Below are 17500 nucleotides of genomic sequence, written 5' to 3' on the forward strand. Positions count from 1 at the left end.
TAAAGGTGGGTTCTAAAGGTGGGTTCTAAAGGTGGGTTCTACAGAGGGTTCTAAAGCATAGTGTACCATAGAGAGGGTTCTAAAGGTGGGTTCTAAAGGTGGGTTCTAAAGGTGGGTTCTACAGAGGGTTCTAAAGCATAGTGTACCATAGAGAGGGTTCTAAAGGTGGGTTCTAAAGGTGGCTTCTAAAGGTGGGTTCTACAGAGGGTTCTAAAGCATAGTGTATTATAGAGAGAGTTTTTTAAAACTGGGTTCTAAAGGTTGCTTCTAAAAGTGGGTTCTAAAGAGGTTTCTAGAGCATAGTGTACCATAGAGAGGATTCTAAAGGTGGGTTCTAAAGAGGGTTATAGAGTGTTTGTGTACCATAGAGAGGGTTCTAAAGGTGGGTTCTAGAAAGGGTTCTAGAGCGTACTGTACCATAGAGAGGATTCTAAAGGTGGGTTCTACAGAGGGTTCTAGAGTGTACTGTACCATAGAGAGGGTTCTAAAGGTGGGTTCTATAGAGGGTTCTAGATCATACTGTACCATATAGAGGATTCTAAAGGTGGGTTCTATAGAGGGTTCTAGAGCAAACTGTACCATAGAGAGGGTTCTAAAGGTGTGTTCTACAGAGGGTTCTAGAGTGTACTGTACCATAGAGAGCGTTCTAAAGGTGTGTTCTACAGAGGGTTCTAGAGCGTAGTATACCATAGAGAGGGTTCTAAAGGTGCGTTCTACAGAGGGTTCTAGAGCGTAGTGTACCATAGAGAGGGTTCTAAAGGTGCGTTCTACAGAGTGTTCTAGAGCGTAGTGTACCATAGAGAGGGTTCTAAAGGTGCGTTCTACAGAGTGTTCTAGAGCGTAGTGTACCATAGAGAGGGTTCTAAAGGTGCGTTCTACATAGGGTTCTAGGAGTGTAGTGTACCATAGAGAGGGTTCTAAAGGTGCGTTCTACAGAGGGTTCTAGAGCGTAGTGTACCATAGAGAGGGTTCTAAAGGTGCGTTCTACAGAGGGTTCTAGAGCATAGTATACCATAAAGAGGGTTCTAAAGGTGCGTTCTACAGAGGGTTCTAGAGCGTAGTATACCATAGTGAGGGTTCTAAAGGTGCGTTCTACAGAGGGTTCTAGAGCGTACTGTACCATAGAGAGGATTCTAAAGGTGGGTTCTACAGAGGGTTCTAGAGCGTAGTATACCAGTATGAAGACGTCCAGCGCTGGCTGTTTCAGTTCCTCCTCCACCGGGTCAGAGATTGGTCCAGCGGAGCAAACAACATCCCAAACAACGGCTCCTACACACATCAACATGGATTCACAACTGGATACTGAGCTCAACATCAAACACCCTGAATATGCCCCGTATGTAATGAGTGTGTATGTGAGTGTGTGTGAGTGTGTTCTGACCCTGAATACGGTCCGTATGTAGTGAGTGATGAGGTAGTTGTTGATGTCGAGCGGCAGAGTCAGCTGAGGATCCACCTGGACCTTAGGGGCCTGGACCAGAGCTAGACACTCAGAGTGGAGCTCCCTGCCACCTAGACACACAGAGAGATGTGAGGAGATGGACCAGAGCTAGGCAGAGAGATGTGAGGAGCTGGACCAGAGCTAGACAGAGAGATGTGAGGAGCTGGACCAGAGCTAGACAGAGAGATGTGAAGAGCTGGACCAGAGCTAGACAGAGAGATGTGAGGAGCTGGACCAGAGCTAGACAGAGAGATGTGAGGAGATGGACCAGAGCTAGACATAGAGATGTGAAGAGCTGGACCAGAGCTAGACAGAGAGAGATGTGAGGAGCTGGACCAGAGCTAGACAGAGAGATGTGAGGAGCTGGACCAGAGCCAGACAGAGAGATGGGAGGAGCTCCGCGTTGGGCCTAAGAACCGCCCGGGTGTTATTCGGGATAATCCCTGGGTTCTCAAGTCTTATTGCAAAGGCCTACCTGCAGTGGCCTGCAGCAGGGCTTCCAGCTCAGCAGGGATGGGCAGAGTTGTAACGTTCACCACTTCTCTATTGGCCCGCTCCTACACAGAGGGGTTAGAAGTTAGAGGTCAGAGGGTTAGTTAAAGGGTTCAGATCTTAGCTAGGTGGCACCGCACCCCCGGCTCCCCGCTACAATGAACAAGCTAATTGAATCTCATGTATATAGCCTACTCTTTTGCCTCGCACGAAACACCCTGTGTGGCTGTTTTCTGAACATCTGGGAATATGTGGACAAGGAAACATTTCTGGTTGGTCTCAGAGAACGTCAAACCATTAGGAAGGGAGATTTTAAAACAGGATTGAGTGAAGTAGCAGCAAATATGTTGAATGAGCAACTCATGAAAATGTATGCACTCACTAACTGTAAGTCGCTCTGGATAAGAGCGTCTGCTAAATGACTAACAATGTACAAATGTAACGAGCGCGGAGATCCTCACAAGGTTGATGAAATGACCTTGATCTTTCAGTCTAATACTATTGACTGTCGTAGCTCTTCATTAGAAGCACACATTCTGTTAGCAGTTAGCCCCAGCTGTCCTCTCCAGGTTCAGCTGGAATTTAGCCCCAAAGGATTTGAGAAGATTGTTGATAAAATGCGGGACGTGACTGTTTGACATTTACATTATTTAGCAGACGCTCTTATCCAGAGCGACTTACAGTTAGTGCATACATTATTCTTTTTAATTTTCATACCCCATGGGAATCGAACCCACAACCCTGGTGTTGCAAACGCCATGCTCTACCAATTGAGCTACCTCCCTGCCGGCCATTCCCTCCCCTACCCTGGACGACGCTGGGCCAATTGTGCACCGCCCCATTGGTCTCCCGGTTGCGGCCGGCTACAGCAGAGCCTGGATTCGAACCAGGATCTCTAGTGGCACAGCTAGCACTGCGATGCAGTGCCTTAGACCACTGCGCCACTCGGGAGACAGGGTCGAAGGTCAAAATGCGGGACGTGACTGTTTGACGTGGGACATGTGGCCATCCTAATCTTAACCAATCAGAGGTAGAGGTCAGAAGGAAAGGGTGTGGTCTTTACCTCCTCGATCCTCCTAAACTCCTCCTCAGCTCTCCTGATTGGCTCGATCTCCGCCTGAAAGAAACCCAACCATTACACAGTCATCCCTCCATTTCCTCCAGCCCTTCTGTTTCGGACCCTGGAGTGTGTGTGTGTGTGTGTGTGTGTGTGTGTGTGTGTGTGTGTGTGTGTGTGTGTGTGTGTGTGTGTGTGTGTGTGTGTGTGTTACCTTCATATAGCGTCGACGGTTGATGTAGAGCAACACGATGGAACGGAACTTGATGAGGTACTTCCTCTTCAGAGCAAACCTCTTCCTGTTTACAGAGAGACAGGGTCTGACTGGCTGTTTATAGAGAGATACAGGGTCTGATTGGCTGTTTACAGAGAGAGACAGGGTCTGATTGGCTGTTTACAGAGAGAGACATGCTCTGATTGGCTGTTTACAGAGAGAGACATGCTCTGATTGGCTGTTTACAGAGAGAGACAGGGTTTGATTGGTCAAAACCATAAGAACATTACAGAAGGAAAAAAGTGTGTGTGTATGTGTGTGTGTATGCGTGCGTATGTCCCTCTCTGTGTGTGTGTGCGTGCGTGCGTGTGTGTGTGAGTGTGTGTGTGTGTGTGTGTGTGTGTGTGTGTGTGTGTGTGTGTGTGTGTGTGAGTGACCTTGCCAGGTGTCCTCTACAACGGCTCTGTAGTTTCAGCATGGCGTCTCTGAACTTGTTCCTCTTCTTCCTGATGAAGTACAGACGTGTGTAATGCTGCAGAGTCCTGGCAGCCACCTGGAGCACTAGGCCACGCCTCCACTCCAGCAGCTGATACAGCTCCTCCTTCAGGAACATCTACACGCACGCACACGTGATCCAACACGCACACGTTATCCAAAACGCACGCACACGTTATCCAACACGCACACGTTATCCAACACGCATACGTTATCCAACACGCACACGTTATCCAACACGCACACGTTATCCAAAACGCACACGTTATCCAACACGCACACGTTATCCAACACGCACGCACACGTTATCCAACACGCACGCACACGTTATCCAACACGCACGCACACGTTATCCAACACGCACGCACACGTTATCCAACACGCACGCACACGTTATCCAACACGCACGCACACGTTATCCAACACGCACGCACACGCGATCCAACACGCACACGATTTCAACACGCCGCCACGTTATCCAACACGCCGCGCACGTTATCCAACACGCACGCACACGTTATCCAACACGCACTCACACGTTATCAACACGCTACGCACACGTTATCCAACACACACGCACACGTTATCCAACACGCACGCACACGTTATCCAACACGCACACACACGTTATCCAACACGCACGCACACGTTATTCAACACAAACGCACACGTTATCAACGAGCACGTTATCCAACACGCACGCACACGCGTTATCCAACACGCACGCACACGTTATCCAACACGCACGCACACGTTATCCAACACGACGCACGCGTTATCAACACGCACACACACGTTATTCAACACGCACGCACTACGTTATCCAACACGCACACACACGTTATCCAACACGCACGCACACGTTATCAACACAAACGCACCACGTTATCCAACACGCACGCACACGTTATCCAACACACACGCACACGTTCATCAACACGCACACGTTATCCAACACGCACGCACACGTTATCCAACATGCACGCACACGTTATCCAACACGCACACGTTATCCAACACACACGCACACGTTATCCAACACGCACGCACACGTTATCCAACACGCACGCACACGTTATCCAACACGCACGCACACATTATCCAACACGCACACGTTATCCAACACACACACACACGTTATCCAACACGAACGCACACGTTATCCAACACGCACGCACACGTTATCCAACACGCACGCACACGTTATCCAACACGCACGCACACGTTATCCAACACGCACACGTTATCCAACACGCACACGTTATCCAACACGCACGCACACGTTATCCAACACGCACGCACACGTTATCAACACGCACGCACACATTATCCAACACGCACGCACACGTTATCCAACACGCACGTTATCCAACACGCACGCACACGTTATCAACACGCACGCACCACGTTATCCAACACGCACGCACACGTTATCCAACACGCATACGTTATCAACACACACGCTACGTTATCCAACACGCACGCACACGTTATCAACACGCACGCACACGTTATCCAACACGCACGCACACGTTATCCAACACGCACGCACACGTTATCCAACACGCACGCACACGTTATCCAACACGCACGCACACGTTATCCAACACGCACGCACACGTTATCCAACACGCACGCACACGTTATCCAACACGCACACGTTATCCAACACGCACGCACACGTTCATCAACACGCACACGTTATCCAACACGCACGCACACGTTATCCAACACGCACGCACACGTTATCAACACGCACGCACACGTTATCCAACACGCACGCACACGTTATCCAACACGCACGCACACGTTATCCAACATGCACACACACGTTATCCAACACACGCACACGTTATCCAACATCGCACGCACACGTTATCCAACACGCACACGTTATCAACACGCACCACGTTATCCAACACGCACACGTTATCCAACACGCACGCACACGTTATCCAACACGCACACGTTATCCAACACGCACACGTTATCCGACACGCACACGTTATCCAACACGCACACGTTATCCAACACGCACACGTTATCCAACACGCACGCACACGTTATCAACACGCACGCACACGTTATCCAACACGCACGCACACGTTATCCAACACGCACGCACACGTTATCCAACACGCACGCACACGTTATCAACACACACGCCACGTTATCCAACACGCACGCACACGTTATCAACACGCACGCGCACACGTTATCAACACGCACGCTACGTTATCCAACACGCACGCACACGTTATCCAACACGCACACGTTCATCAACACGCACACGTAATCCAACACGCACGCACACGTTATCCAACACGCACGCACACGTTATCCAACACGCACGCACACGTTATCCAACACGCACGCACACGTTATCCAACACGCACGCCACGTTATCCAACACGCACGCGCACGTTATCCAACACGCACACGTTATCCAACACGCACGCACACGTTCATCAACACGCACACGTTATCCAACACGCACGCACACGTTATCAACACGCACGCACACGTTATTCAACACGCACGCACACGTTATCCAACACGCACGCCACGTTATCCAACACGCACGCACACGTTATCCAACACGCACACGTTATCCAACACGCACGCACACGTTATCCAACACGCACGCACGTTATCAACACGCACGCACACGTTATCCAACACACGCACACGTTATCCAACACACACGCCACGTTATCCAACACGCACACGTTATCCAACACGCACGCACCACGTTATCCAACACGCACGCACACGTTATCCAACACGCACGCACACGTTATCCAACACGCACACGTTATCCAACACGCACGCACACGTTCATCAACACGCACACGTTATCCAACACGCACGCACACGTTATCCAACACGCACGCACACGTTATCCAACACGCACGCACACGTTATCCAACACGCACGCACACGTTATCCAACACACGCACACGTTATCCAACACACACGCACACGTTATCCAACACGCACACGTTATCCAACGCGCACAGACACGTTATCCAACACGCACGCACTACGTTATCCAACGCGCACGCCACGTTATCCAACACGCACGCACACGTTATCCAACACGCACACGTTATCCAACACGCACGCACACGTTATCCAACACGCACGCACTACGTTATCCAACACGCACGCACCACGTTATTCAACACACGCCACGTTATCAACACACACGCACGTTATCCAACACGCACGTTATCAACACGACGCTACGTTATCCAACACGCACGCACTGCGTTATCCAACACGCACGCACACGTTATCCAACACGCACGCACTACGTTATCCAACACGCACACGTTATCCAACACGCACGCACACGTTCATCAACACGCACACGTTATCCAACGCGCACGCACACGTTATCAAACACGCACGCACCACGTTATCCAACACGCACGCACACGTTATCCAACACGCACGCACACGTTATCAACACGCACGCACACGTTATCCAACACGCACGCACACGTTATCCAAACACGCACCACGTTATCCAACACGCACACACGTTATCCAACACGCACGCACACGTTATCAACACGCACGCACGCGTTATCAACACGCACGCACTACGTTATCCAACACGCACGCACACGTTATCCAACACGCACGCACACGTTATCCAACACACGCACACGTTATCCAACACGCACGTTATCCAACACGCACGCACACGTTATCCAACACGCACGCACACGTTATCCAACACGCACGCACACGTTATCCAACACGCACGCACACGTTATCCAACACGCACGCACACGTTATCCAACACGCACACCCCATCCAACCTGACAGAGCTTGAGAGGATCTGCAGAGAAGAATGGGAGAAACTCCCCAAATACAGGTGTGCCAAGCTTGTAGCGTCATACCCAAGAAGACTCCAGGCTGTAATCGCTGCCAAAGGTGCTTCAACAAAGTACTGAGTAAAGGGTCTGAATACTTATGTAAATGTGATATTTACTTTTTTTTGTTTTTATACATTTGCAAAAATGTCTAAAAACCTGTTTTTGCTTTGTCATTATGGGGTATTGTGTGTAGATTGATGAGGGGGGATTTTTTTTTAAATCCATTTTATAATAAGGCTGTAACGTAACAAAATGTGGAAAAAGTGAAGGGGTCTGAATACTTTCCGAATGCACTGTAGGAGGACCTGTTTCTTTGTTAACCGCTCAACACAGAATAGCCGCATGTGCACACTCCCTCAAATCGTTTGGAGAAAATATCCTTTCTATTTTATTCAGCTTTGTTCAATTGTATTCTTCATACTATAAAATAATATAAAATACTGCCACGGAATTCTAAGCAAATCCTGTCTGCTAAATGAACTAGTGTAGCCCACAGCCATTTGGCATAGCCAGATCAGGACCTAACATAAGGACAACTCAGAGTATGCTATTCTGCTCTTCTGAAATAGACTACATTTTCTTCATATCATGTTTCTTTAGACCTGTCTAAAATAAATAATGGATTTATTGTGAAGGTGTAGGCTATATTACATGGATTTATTAGACTTTTTTAAATGTAGATGTTCCAAAGGTCTGCACCAGTGGCTTGTAGGCGATGCGTGGAAGCCAGGAGATGTTAAATCTGTTTATGTTTTTTTTTTTTTTTTTTTTTTCTTAATTTTTATATTTATTTGTTTTTGTTAAAAAAATAAAATAATGTACTTCTTTTTTTTGAATGGATCAGCTTAATATTGCAGATAGATTGCATCTTCTATCAATGTAATTGTCTGCATCACTTCCAATCCCCCATGTTTTTTTTTTTATATATATACCCCCTTTATTACTTTTCAACCCCACCATCCTTTCCCTACTTGGGGTAAATTAGTGAACAACAATGCCCAGGCCTCTACTTCCGGTCTATACTTACTATCTACACCTTATGGACAGAGTTAATTTTACAATAATTCTATATACATAATATATATATATATATATATATATATATATATATATATATATATATATATATATATTTCTTATTTAATTTTTTTTGCTCCTGAATTTCTTCTACTCTCAACCTCTCCGATCATTTTCATGATGTCCATCCGGTTTGCTTCTATATGCCATATCTTTCTAACTGTGCTCTTTCCCAAAAGCTCCCAACATACAACCTATATACTTATTATGGACACATGTGGCTTACATTATTAGCTATCTTTGTTATTATTTGTTATTAGTCCCATCCTTCAACTCTATTCAATACCTCCCATCTATCTCTTAACACCATCCATATAGGATTTCTATTTGCCATATATCTTTCAACTGTACTGTGATGTTTTATAAAAGTTCTGAACCTTTCTATTCTCATTGCTTCTACAGATTGTGAATTAAAAATAAACATTTTTGCTAAAAGTATTATTATATTATTGATTGATTGACTATGACTTTTCAGATCACCCAGTAATGCTATCTGCAAGGTTAGCTCCAGGTAAATATTGCAATCCTTTAGCCATTCCTGGACCTGTGTCCAAAAACAAGCTACAAATGGACAGAACCAAAACAAATGATCTAATGATTCTGTCTCTTCACAGTAAAATCTGCAGAGCTGGGAAGATTGTATCCCCCATATAAATAACATTCTATTGGTAGCAAGAATTTTATATAATAATTTAAATTGAAAGATTCAATTTTTGAATCCGGTGTCGTTTTGCGTGTCAGTTCATAAACACTATGCCATGGGATCGGTACGTCAAAGATCTCTTCCCAACTATTTTACAATCTATATGGGACAGCTGTCAATCCTTTGGTCCTTAAGTGAAACTGATATACTTTTTTATTTATCACAGTTTTCCTTAACCAATTATGTTCTTTAATGCAAGGCCGACAGACAAGTTCCTTACTTTCTCCCCCTTCCACTTTCCTCTTCCACTTTTGCGGTAAGGCTGCAATTATTTGGTTGAAATTTTGGGTAGAGCAGACATTTCCATATGTTTTTGTTAGCTGCATGTGCGACATAACTCCACCAGTCCTACCGATGATATCATTACGAAGATTATACCTTTTTTAAACATTCTGTCAAAAAATAAAGGTTTTATGTCAATTAGTATATTTGAATTTAACCACAATATTTGTTGCATTATTTGTTCTGTCGTTTCTGGAGGATTAAATTGAAATTGCAACCAACTTTCTATGGCTTGTTTTAGAAATAGTGATATTTGGGAGATTATTTCCTTTTCAAATAACTGAAAGTGAGAGGTTGTAATCTGAATAAAGGGAAAAAGGCCTTTCTTGAACATTGGGTGAGACAATCTTACTAATTTGCTTGAGAACCAGTTCGGATTTAAGTATAACTTTTGTATGACTGAAGCTTTTAGTGATAGGTCTAATGCTTTAATATTTAATAATTTCTGTCCTCCGAATTCATATTCATTATATAAATATGCCCTTTTAATTTTGTCTGGCTTGCCGTTCCAAATAAAATTGAATGTTTTTTTCTCATATAATTTAAAAAACTGTTCGCTAGGCGTAGGCAATACCATAAGCAAATAGGTAAACTGGGATAATACTAAAGTGTTAATCGGGTGATTTTTCCACAAATTGACAGGTATTTTCCTTTCCATGGTAGTAAGATCTTCTCTATTTTTGCTAACTTTCTATTAAAATGTATTGAAGTGAGATCATTTATTTCCTTTGGGATATGTATTCCGAGTATATCCACATCACCATCAGACCATTTTATTGGTAAACTACATGGTAATGTAAAAATTGTATTTTTAGTGATCCAATACGTAATATAGTACATTTGTCATAATTTGGTTGTAATCCAGAGAGGTTAGAAAATGTATCTAGATCCTCTATGAGGCTGTGGAGGGATTCTAGTTGTGGATTTAAAAGAAAACATGAATCATCAGCGTACAATGACACCTTTGTTTTTAAGCCCTGTATTTCTAATCCTCTGATATTATTATTGGATCTGATTTTAATAGCTAACATCTCGATGGCCACAATAAATAGATATGCCGATAGTGGACAACCTTGTTTCACTCCTCTTGACAGTTTAAAACTTTCTGAAAAATAGCCATTATTTACTATTTTACACCTAGGGTTACTATACATGATTTTGACCCATTTTATAAGAGATTCTCCAAAATTGAAATGCTCCAGGCATTTATATATAAACCCCAGTCGAACTTTATCAAATGCCTTTTTCGAAGTCTGCTATGAATAGCAGGCTGGTTTCCCATATTTTCCATAGTGTTCTATTGTTTCCAATACATGTCTCATATTATCTCAATGTATCTTCCATGTAAAAAACCTGTCTGATTAGAATGAATAATATCCGACAATACCTTTTTAATTCTATGCACTATACATTTTGCTAGGATTTTTGCATCACAACACTGAAGTGTAAGGGGCCTCCAATTTTGTAAATGGACTGGATCTTTATATTTTCCACTTGTATCCTGTTTCAGTAATAATGAGATCAGACCCTAAATCTGTTTATGTTAATTAACGGTGAATTACTGTGAGACCGGCAGTTATTTGCTTGACCAATCACAGGCTGACAAAATGTCATGACCGCCACAGCCCTACATACCAACAATTATATTTACCATAATTCACCATCCAACGATTGTGATTTGTATCCTCGTAGACTAGCCTGCAATACCCTAAAGCGCCTCACCTTCAAATTAATCAAATGCAATGTATTCTATGGAGCCCCTTTTATCATCAGCAGTTGTCACAAAGTGCTTTACAGTTACCCAGCCTAAAACCCCACAGAGCAAGCAGCGCAGAAGCACAGTGGATAAGGAGAACCTAGGAAGAACCAGGAAGAACCAGGAAGAAGCTAGGAAGAACCAGGAAGAACCTACGAAGAACCAGGAAGAACCTAGGAAGAACCAGGAAGAACCTAGGATGAACCAGGAAGAACCTAGGATGAACCAGGAAGAACCTAGGAAGAACCAGAAAGAACCTAGGAAGAACCTAGGAAGAACCAGGAAGAAGCTAGGAAGAACCAGGAAGAACCTAGGAAGAACCAGGAAGAACTTAGGAAGAACCTAAGAAGAACCAGGAAGAACCAGGAAGAACCTAGGAAGAACCAGGAAGAACCTAGGAAGAACCAGGAAGAACCTAGGAAGAACCAGGAAGAACCTAGGAAGAACCTAGGAAGAACCAGGAAGAACCTAGGAAGAACCTAGGAAGAACCAGGAAGAACCTAGGAAGAACCAGGAAGAACCTAGGAAGAACCAGGAAGAACCTAGGAGGAACCAGGAAGAACTTAGGAAGAACCTAGGAAGAACCAGTGAGAACCAGGAAGAACCTAGGAAGAACCAGGAAGAACCTAGGAAGAACCAAGAAGAATCTAGGAAGAACCAGGAAAAACCTAGGAAGAACCAAGAAGAATCTAGGAAGAACCAGGAAGAACCTAGGAAGAACCTAGGAAGAACCAGGAAGAACCTAGGAAGAACCAGGAATAACCTAGGAAGAACCTAGGAGGAACCAGGAAGAACCAGGAAGGACCTAGGAAGAAGAGCTTGTAGAGCATCTCAACACAGCCCCCCCCCCCCCCTCACCTTGGTAACTACTACTTGGTATGTTCCAGGTTTAACAGGACAGATCTTATAGAGCATCTCAACACAGCCCCCCCTCACCTTGGTAACTCCTACTTGGTATGTTCCAGGTTTAACAGGACAGATCTTGTAGAGCATCTCAACACAGCCCCCCCTCACCTTGGTAACTCCTTCTTGGTATGTTCCAGGTTTAACAGGACAGATCTTGTAGAGCATCTCAACACAGCCCCCCTCACCTTGGTAACTCCTACTTGGTATGTTCCAGGTTTAACAGGACAGAGCTTATAGAGCATCTCAACACAGCCCCCCCCTCCCCCCTCACCTTGGTAACTCCTACTTGGTATGTTCCAGGTTTAACAGGACAGATCTTATAGAGCATCTCAACACAGCCCCCCTCACCTTGGTAACTCCTACTTGGTATGTTCCAGGTTTAACAGGACAGATCTTATAGAGCATCTCAACACAGGTCTCCCCGTCCGCTGGAGGTACCTCCTTTAGACACAGCAATGCCTTGTACCTGTGGAACACACACACACGTCATATGTGGTACAGCAACACATCCTGTGCTGCCTACCAGTAAACTCAGAATGAGCCAAGACCTCCTGGAAGACCACAGGAGAGATTCATGGACAACACTGTTCTCAGAGCAGAGGACTTACTATCTCCTGGAAGACCACAGGAGAGATTCATGGACAACACTGGTCTCAGAGCAGAGGACTTACAATCTCCTGGAAGACCACAGGAGAGATTCATGGACAACACTGGTCTCAGAGCAGAGGACTTACAATCTCCTGGAAGACCACAGGAGAGATTCATGGACAACACTGGTCTCAGAGCAGAGGACTTACAATCTCCTGGAAGACCACAGGAGAGATTCATGGACAACACTGGTCTCAGAGCAGAGGACTTACAATCTCCTGGAAGACCACAGGAGAGATTCATGGACAACACTGGTCTCAGAGCAGAGGACTTACCAGCTGCCATGAACAACAGAGAGCTGTGGCATGCCATTAGTCTGGGCCGCCGTAAGCAAATAGGTAAGTGATGCCACTAAAGGCTGTCATGTGACCCACCTGTTGAGGAAGTGGTAGAAGGGTATTCTGATTGGGTATCCCTCCTTCCTGATGCGTATGGTCTCCAGGATACCAGAGTAGCGTAGCTGAGTCTTCACCAGGTCCATGTCAAACTGGCCCGGCTCCTTGTGGTGGTTCGGCTTGATGCAGCGCACAAAGTACGGGTTACATCTGTAGAGACACACTTAGAATTTACAACCTTGAACCTTAGCATGCTGAACGTAGAACCCTGGAATGCTGTATTCAGAACTCTAGAACCCCAGAACTCGGAAACCTAGAACCCTAAAATGCCCAACTAGAATCATAGAACGCTGAACATAGAACCCTAGCGTTATACGGTAGGGCCGTATATAACTTGGAAACCTAGAACCCTAAAATGCCCAACTAAGAACCACAGAACGCTGAACATAGAACCCTAGCGTTATACGGTAGGGCCGTATATAACTTGGAAACCTAGAACCCTAAAATGCCCAACTAAGAACCACAGAATGCTGAACATAGAACCCTAGCGTTATACGGTAGGGCCGTATATATAACACTAGAACCCCCCCCTAGAACCCTGACCTCTCCATCTTCTCCACCAGGTCCTGCAGGCTGCTCTGGAACTTGGCGCTGACGGTGTTGGCGGTGAGGCGGCGTGCGGTGGAGCCCCTCCTGGCGGCAGAACGCTGCTGAGATGCCAGCGCCTCACTGTGTTTGAGGAACAGGTTGGACACCATGCGGTTCTTACTCCTACTGAACAGCTCCAGGACATCCTGACGCACCAGGTCAAAGTTTTTATGGAGGAACTTATGCACCTAGAGCCGGGGGGGGGTGGTAGATAATGTTAGGAGAACATCAACAGGGGGATGGTAGATAATGTTAGGAGAACATCAACAGGGGGTGGTAGATAATGTTAGGAGAACATCAACAGGGGGATGGTAGATAATGTTAGGAGAACATCAACAGGGGGTGGTAGATAATGTTAGGAGAACATCAACAGGGGGGATGGTAGATAATGTTAGGAGAACATCAACAGGGGGGATGGTAGATAATGTTAGGAGAACATCAACAGGCGTGTGGTAGATAATGTTAGGAGAACATCAACAGGGGGATGGTAGATAATGTTAGGAGAACATCAACAGGGGGGTGGTAGATAATGTTAGGAGAACATCAACAGGCGTGTGGTAGATAATGTTAGGAGAACATCAACAGGGGGATGGTAGATAATGTTAGGAGAACATCAACAGGGGGATGGTAGATAATGTTAGGAGAACATCAACAGGGGGATGGTAGATAATGTTAGGAGAACATCAACAGGGGGATGGTAGATAATGTTAGGAGAACATCAACAGGGGGGATGGTAGATAATGTTAGGAGAACATCAACAGGGGGGTGGTAGATAATGTTAGGAGAACATCAACAGGGGGGTGGTAGATAATGTTAGGAGAACATCAACAGGGGGATGGTAGATAATGTTAGGAGAACATCAACAGGGGGATGGTAGATAATGTTAGGAGAACATCAACAGGGGGGATGGTAGATAATGTTAGGAGAACATCAACAGGGGGGATGGTAGATAATGTTAGGAGAACATCAACAGGGGGATGGTAGATAATGTTAGGAGAACATCAACATGGGGACGGTAGATAATGTTAGGAGAACATCAACAGGGGGATGGTAGATAATGTTAGGAGAACATCAACAGGGGGGATGGTAGATAATGTTAGGAGAACATCAACAGGGGGATGGTAGATAATGTTAGGAGAACATCAACAGGGGATGGTAGATAATGTTAGGAGAACATCAACAGGGGGGTGGTAGATAATGTTAGGAGAACATCAACAGGGGGTGGTAGATAATGTTAGGAGAACATCAACAGGGGGTGGTAGATAATGTTAAGAGAACATCAACAGGGGGGTGGTAGATAATGTTAGGAGAACATCAACAGGGGGATGGTAGATAATGTTAGGAGAACATCAACAGGGGGGGTGGTAGATAATGTTAGGAGAACATCAACAGGGGGGATGGTAGATAATGTTAGGAGAACATCAACAGGGGGATGGTAGATAATGTTAGGAGAACATCAACAGGGGGGATGGTAGATAATGTTAGGAGAACATCAACAGGCGTGTGGTAGATAATGTTAGGAGAACATCAACAGGGGGGATGGTAGATAATGTTAGGAGAACATCAACAGGGGGGTGGTAGATAATGTTAGGAGAACATCAACAGGGGGATGGTAGATAATGTTAGGAGAACATCAACAGGCGTGTGGTAGATAATGTTAGGAGAACATCAACAGGGGGTGGTAGATAATGTTAGGAGAACATCAACAGGGGGATGGTAGATAATGTTAGGAGAACATCAACAGGGGGGATGGTAGATAATGTTAGGAGAACATCAACAGGGGGATGGTAGATAATGTTAGGAGAACATCAACAGGGGGACGGTAGATAATGTTAGGAGAACATCAACAGGGGGATGGTAGATAATGTTAGGAGAACATCAACAGGGGGATGGTAGATAATGTTAGGAGAACATCAACAGGGGGGTGGTAGATAATGTTAGGAGAACATCAACAGGGGGTGGTAGATAATGTTAGGAGAACATCAACAGGGGGATGGTAGATAATGTTAGGAGAACATCAACAGGGGGGATGGTAGATAATGTTAGGAGAACATCAACAGGGGGATGGTAGATAATGTTAGGAGAACATCAACAGGGGGTGGTAGATAATGTTAGGAGAACATCAACAGGGGGTGGTAGATAATGTTAGGAGAACATCAACAGGGGGGATGGTAGATAATGTTAGGAGAACATCAACAGGGGGGTGGTAGATAATGTTAGGAGAACATCAACAGGGGGGATGGTAGATAATGTTAGGGAGAACATCAACAGGGGGGATGGTAGATAATGTTAGGAGAACATCAACAGGGGGGTGGTAGATAATGTTAGGAGAACATCAACAGGGGGGTGGTAGATAATGTTAGGAGAACATCAACAGGGGGATGGTAGATAATGTTAGGAGAACATCAACAGGCGTGTGGTAGATAATGTTAGGAGAACATCAACAGGGGGATGGTAGATAATGTTAGGAGAACATCAACAGGGGGGATGGTAGATAATGTTAGGAGAACATCAACAGGGGGATGGTAGATAATGTTAGGAGAACATCAACAGGGGGATTGTAGATAATGTTAGGAGAACATCAACAGGGGGGATGGTAGATAATGTTAGGAGAACATCAACAGGGGGGTGGTAGATAATGTTAGGAGAACATCAACAGGGGGGATGGTAGATAATGTTAGGAGAACATCAACAGGCGTGTGGTAGATAATGTTAGGAGAACATCAACAGGGGGGATGGTAGATAATGTTAGGAGAACATCAACAGGGGGGTGGTAGATAATGTTAGGAGAACATCAACAGGGGGATGGTAGATAATGTTAGGAGAACATCAACAGGGGGGATGGTAGATAATGTTAGGAGAACATCAACAGGGGGGATGGTAGATAATGTTAGGAGAACATCAACAGGGGATGGTAGATAATGTTAGGAGAACATCAACAGGGGGATGGTAGATAATGTTAGGAGAACATCAACAGGGGGGATGGTAGATAATGTTAGGAGAACATCAACAGGGGGATGGTAGATAATGTTAGGAGAACATCAACAGGGGGGATTGTAGATAATGTTAGGAGAACATCAACAGGGGGACGGTAGATAATGTTAGGAGAACATCAACAGGGGGATGGTAGATAATGTTAGGAGAACATCAACAGGGGGGATGGTAGATAATGTTAGGAGAACATCAAAGGGGGATGGTAGATAATGTTAGGAGAACATCAACAGGGGGATGGTAGATAATGTTAGGAGAACATCAACAGGGGGGTGGTAGATAATGTTAGGAGAACATCAACAGGGGGTGGTAGATAATGTTAGGAGAACATCAACAGGGGGATGGTAGATAATGTTAGGAGAACATCAACAGGGGGATGGTAGATAATGTTAGGAGAACATCAACAGGGGGATTGTAGATAATGTTAGGAGAACATCAACAGGGGGGTGGTAGATAATGTTAGGAGAACATCAACAGGGGGGATGGTAGATAATGTTAGGAGAACATCAACAGGGGGGATGGTAGATAATGTTAGGAGAACATCAACAGGGGGGTGGTAGATAATGTT

The 17500-nt window shown here is 45.2% G+C and overlaps 1 protein-coding gene across 1 annotated transcript in view; it reads right to left on the reverse strand.

Moving 5' to 3' along the window:
• Positions 1-17500, reverse strand: part of LOC123486599 (unconventional myosin-XV-like) — a gene marked incomplete at both ends in the record, with an annotated part of 156734 nt that overhangs the window by 133481 nt on the left and 5753 nt on the right. Inside the window, 7 exon segments of the mRNA XM_045217963.1 lie at positions 1382-1512; positions 1917-1998; positions 3205-3289; positions 3642-3817; positions 12659-12776; positions 13333-13503; positions 13897-14129. Coding sequence (XP_045073898.1) covers positions 1382-1512; positions 1917-1998; positions 3205-3289; positions 3642-3817; positions 12659-12776; positions 13333-13503; positions 13897-14129 — 996 coding nt within the window.

Source organism: Coregonus clupeaformis, unplaced genomic scaffold, assembly GCF_020615455.1.
Source record: "Coregonus clupeaformis isolate EN_2021a unplaced genomic scaffold, ASM2061545v1 scaf1292, whole genome shotgun sequence".
Lineage (NCBI taxonomy): Eukaryota > Metazoa > Chordata > Actinopteri > Salmoniformes > Salmonidae > Coregonus > Coregonus clupeaformis.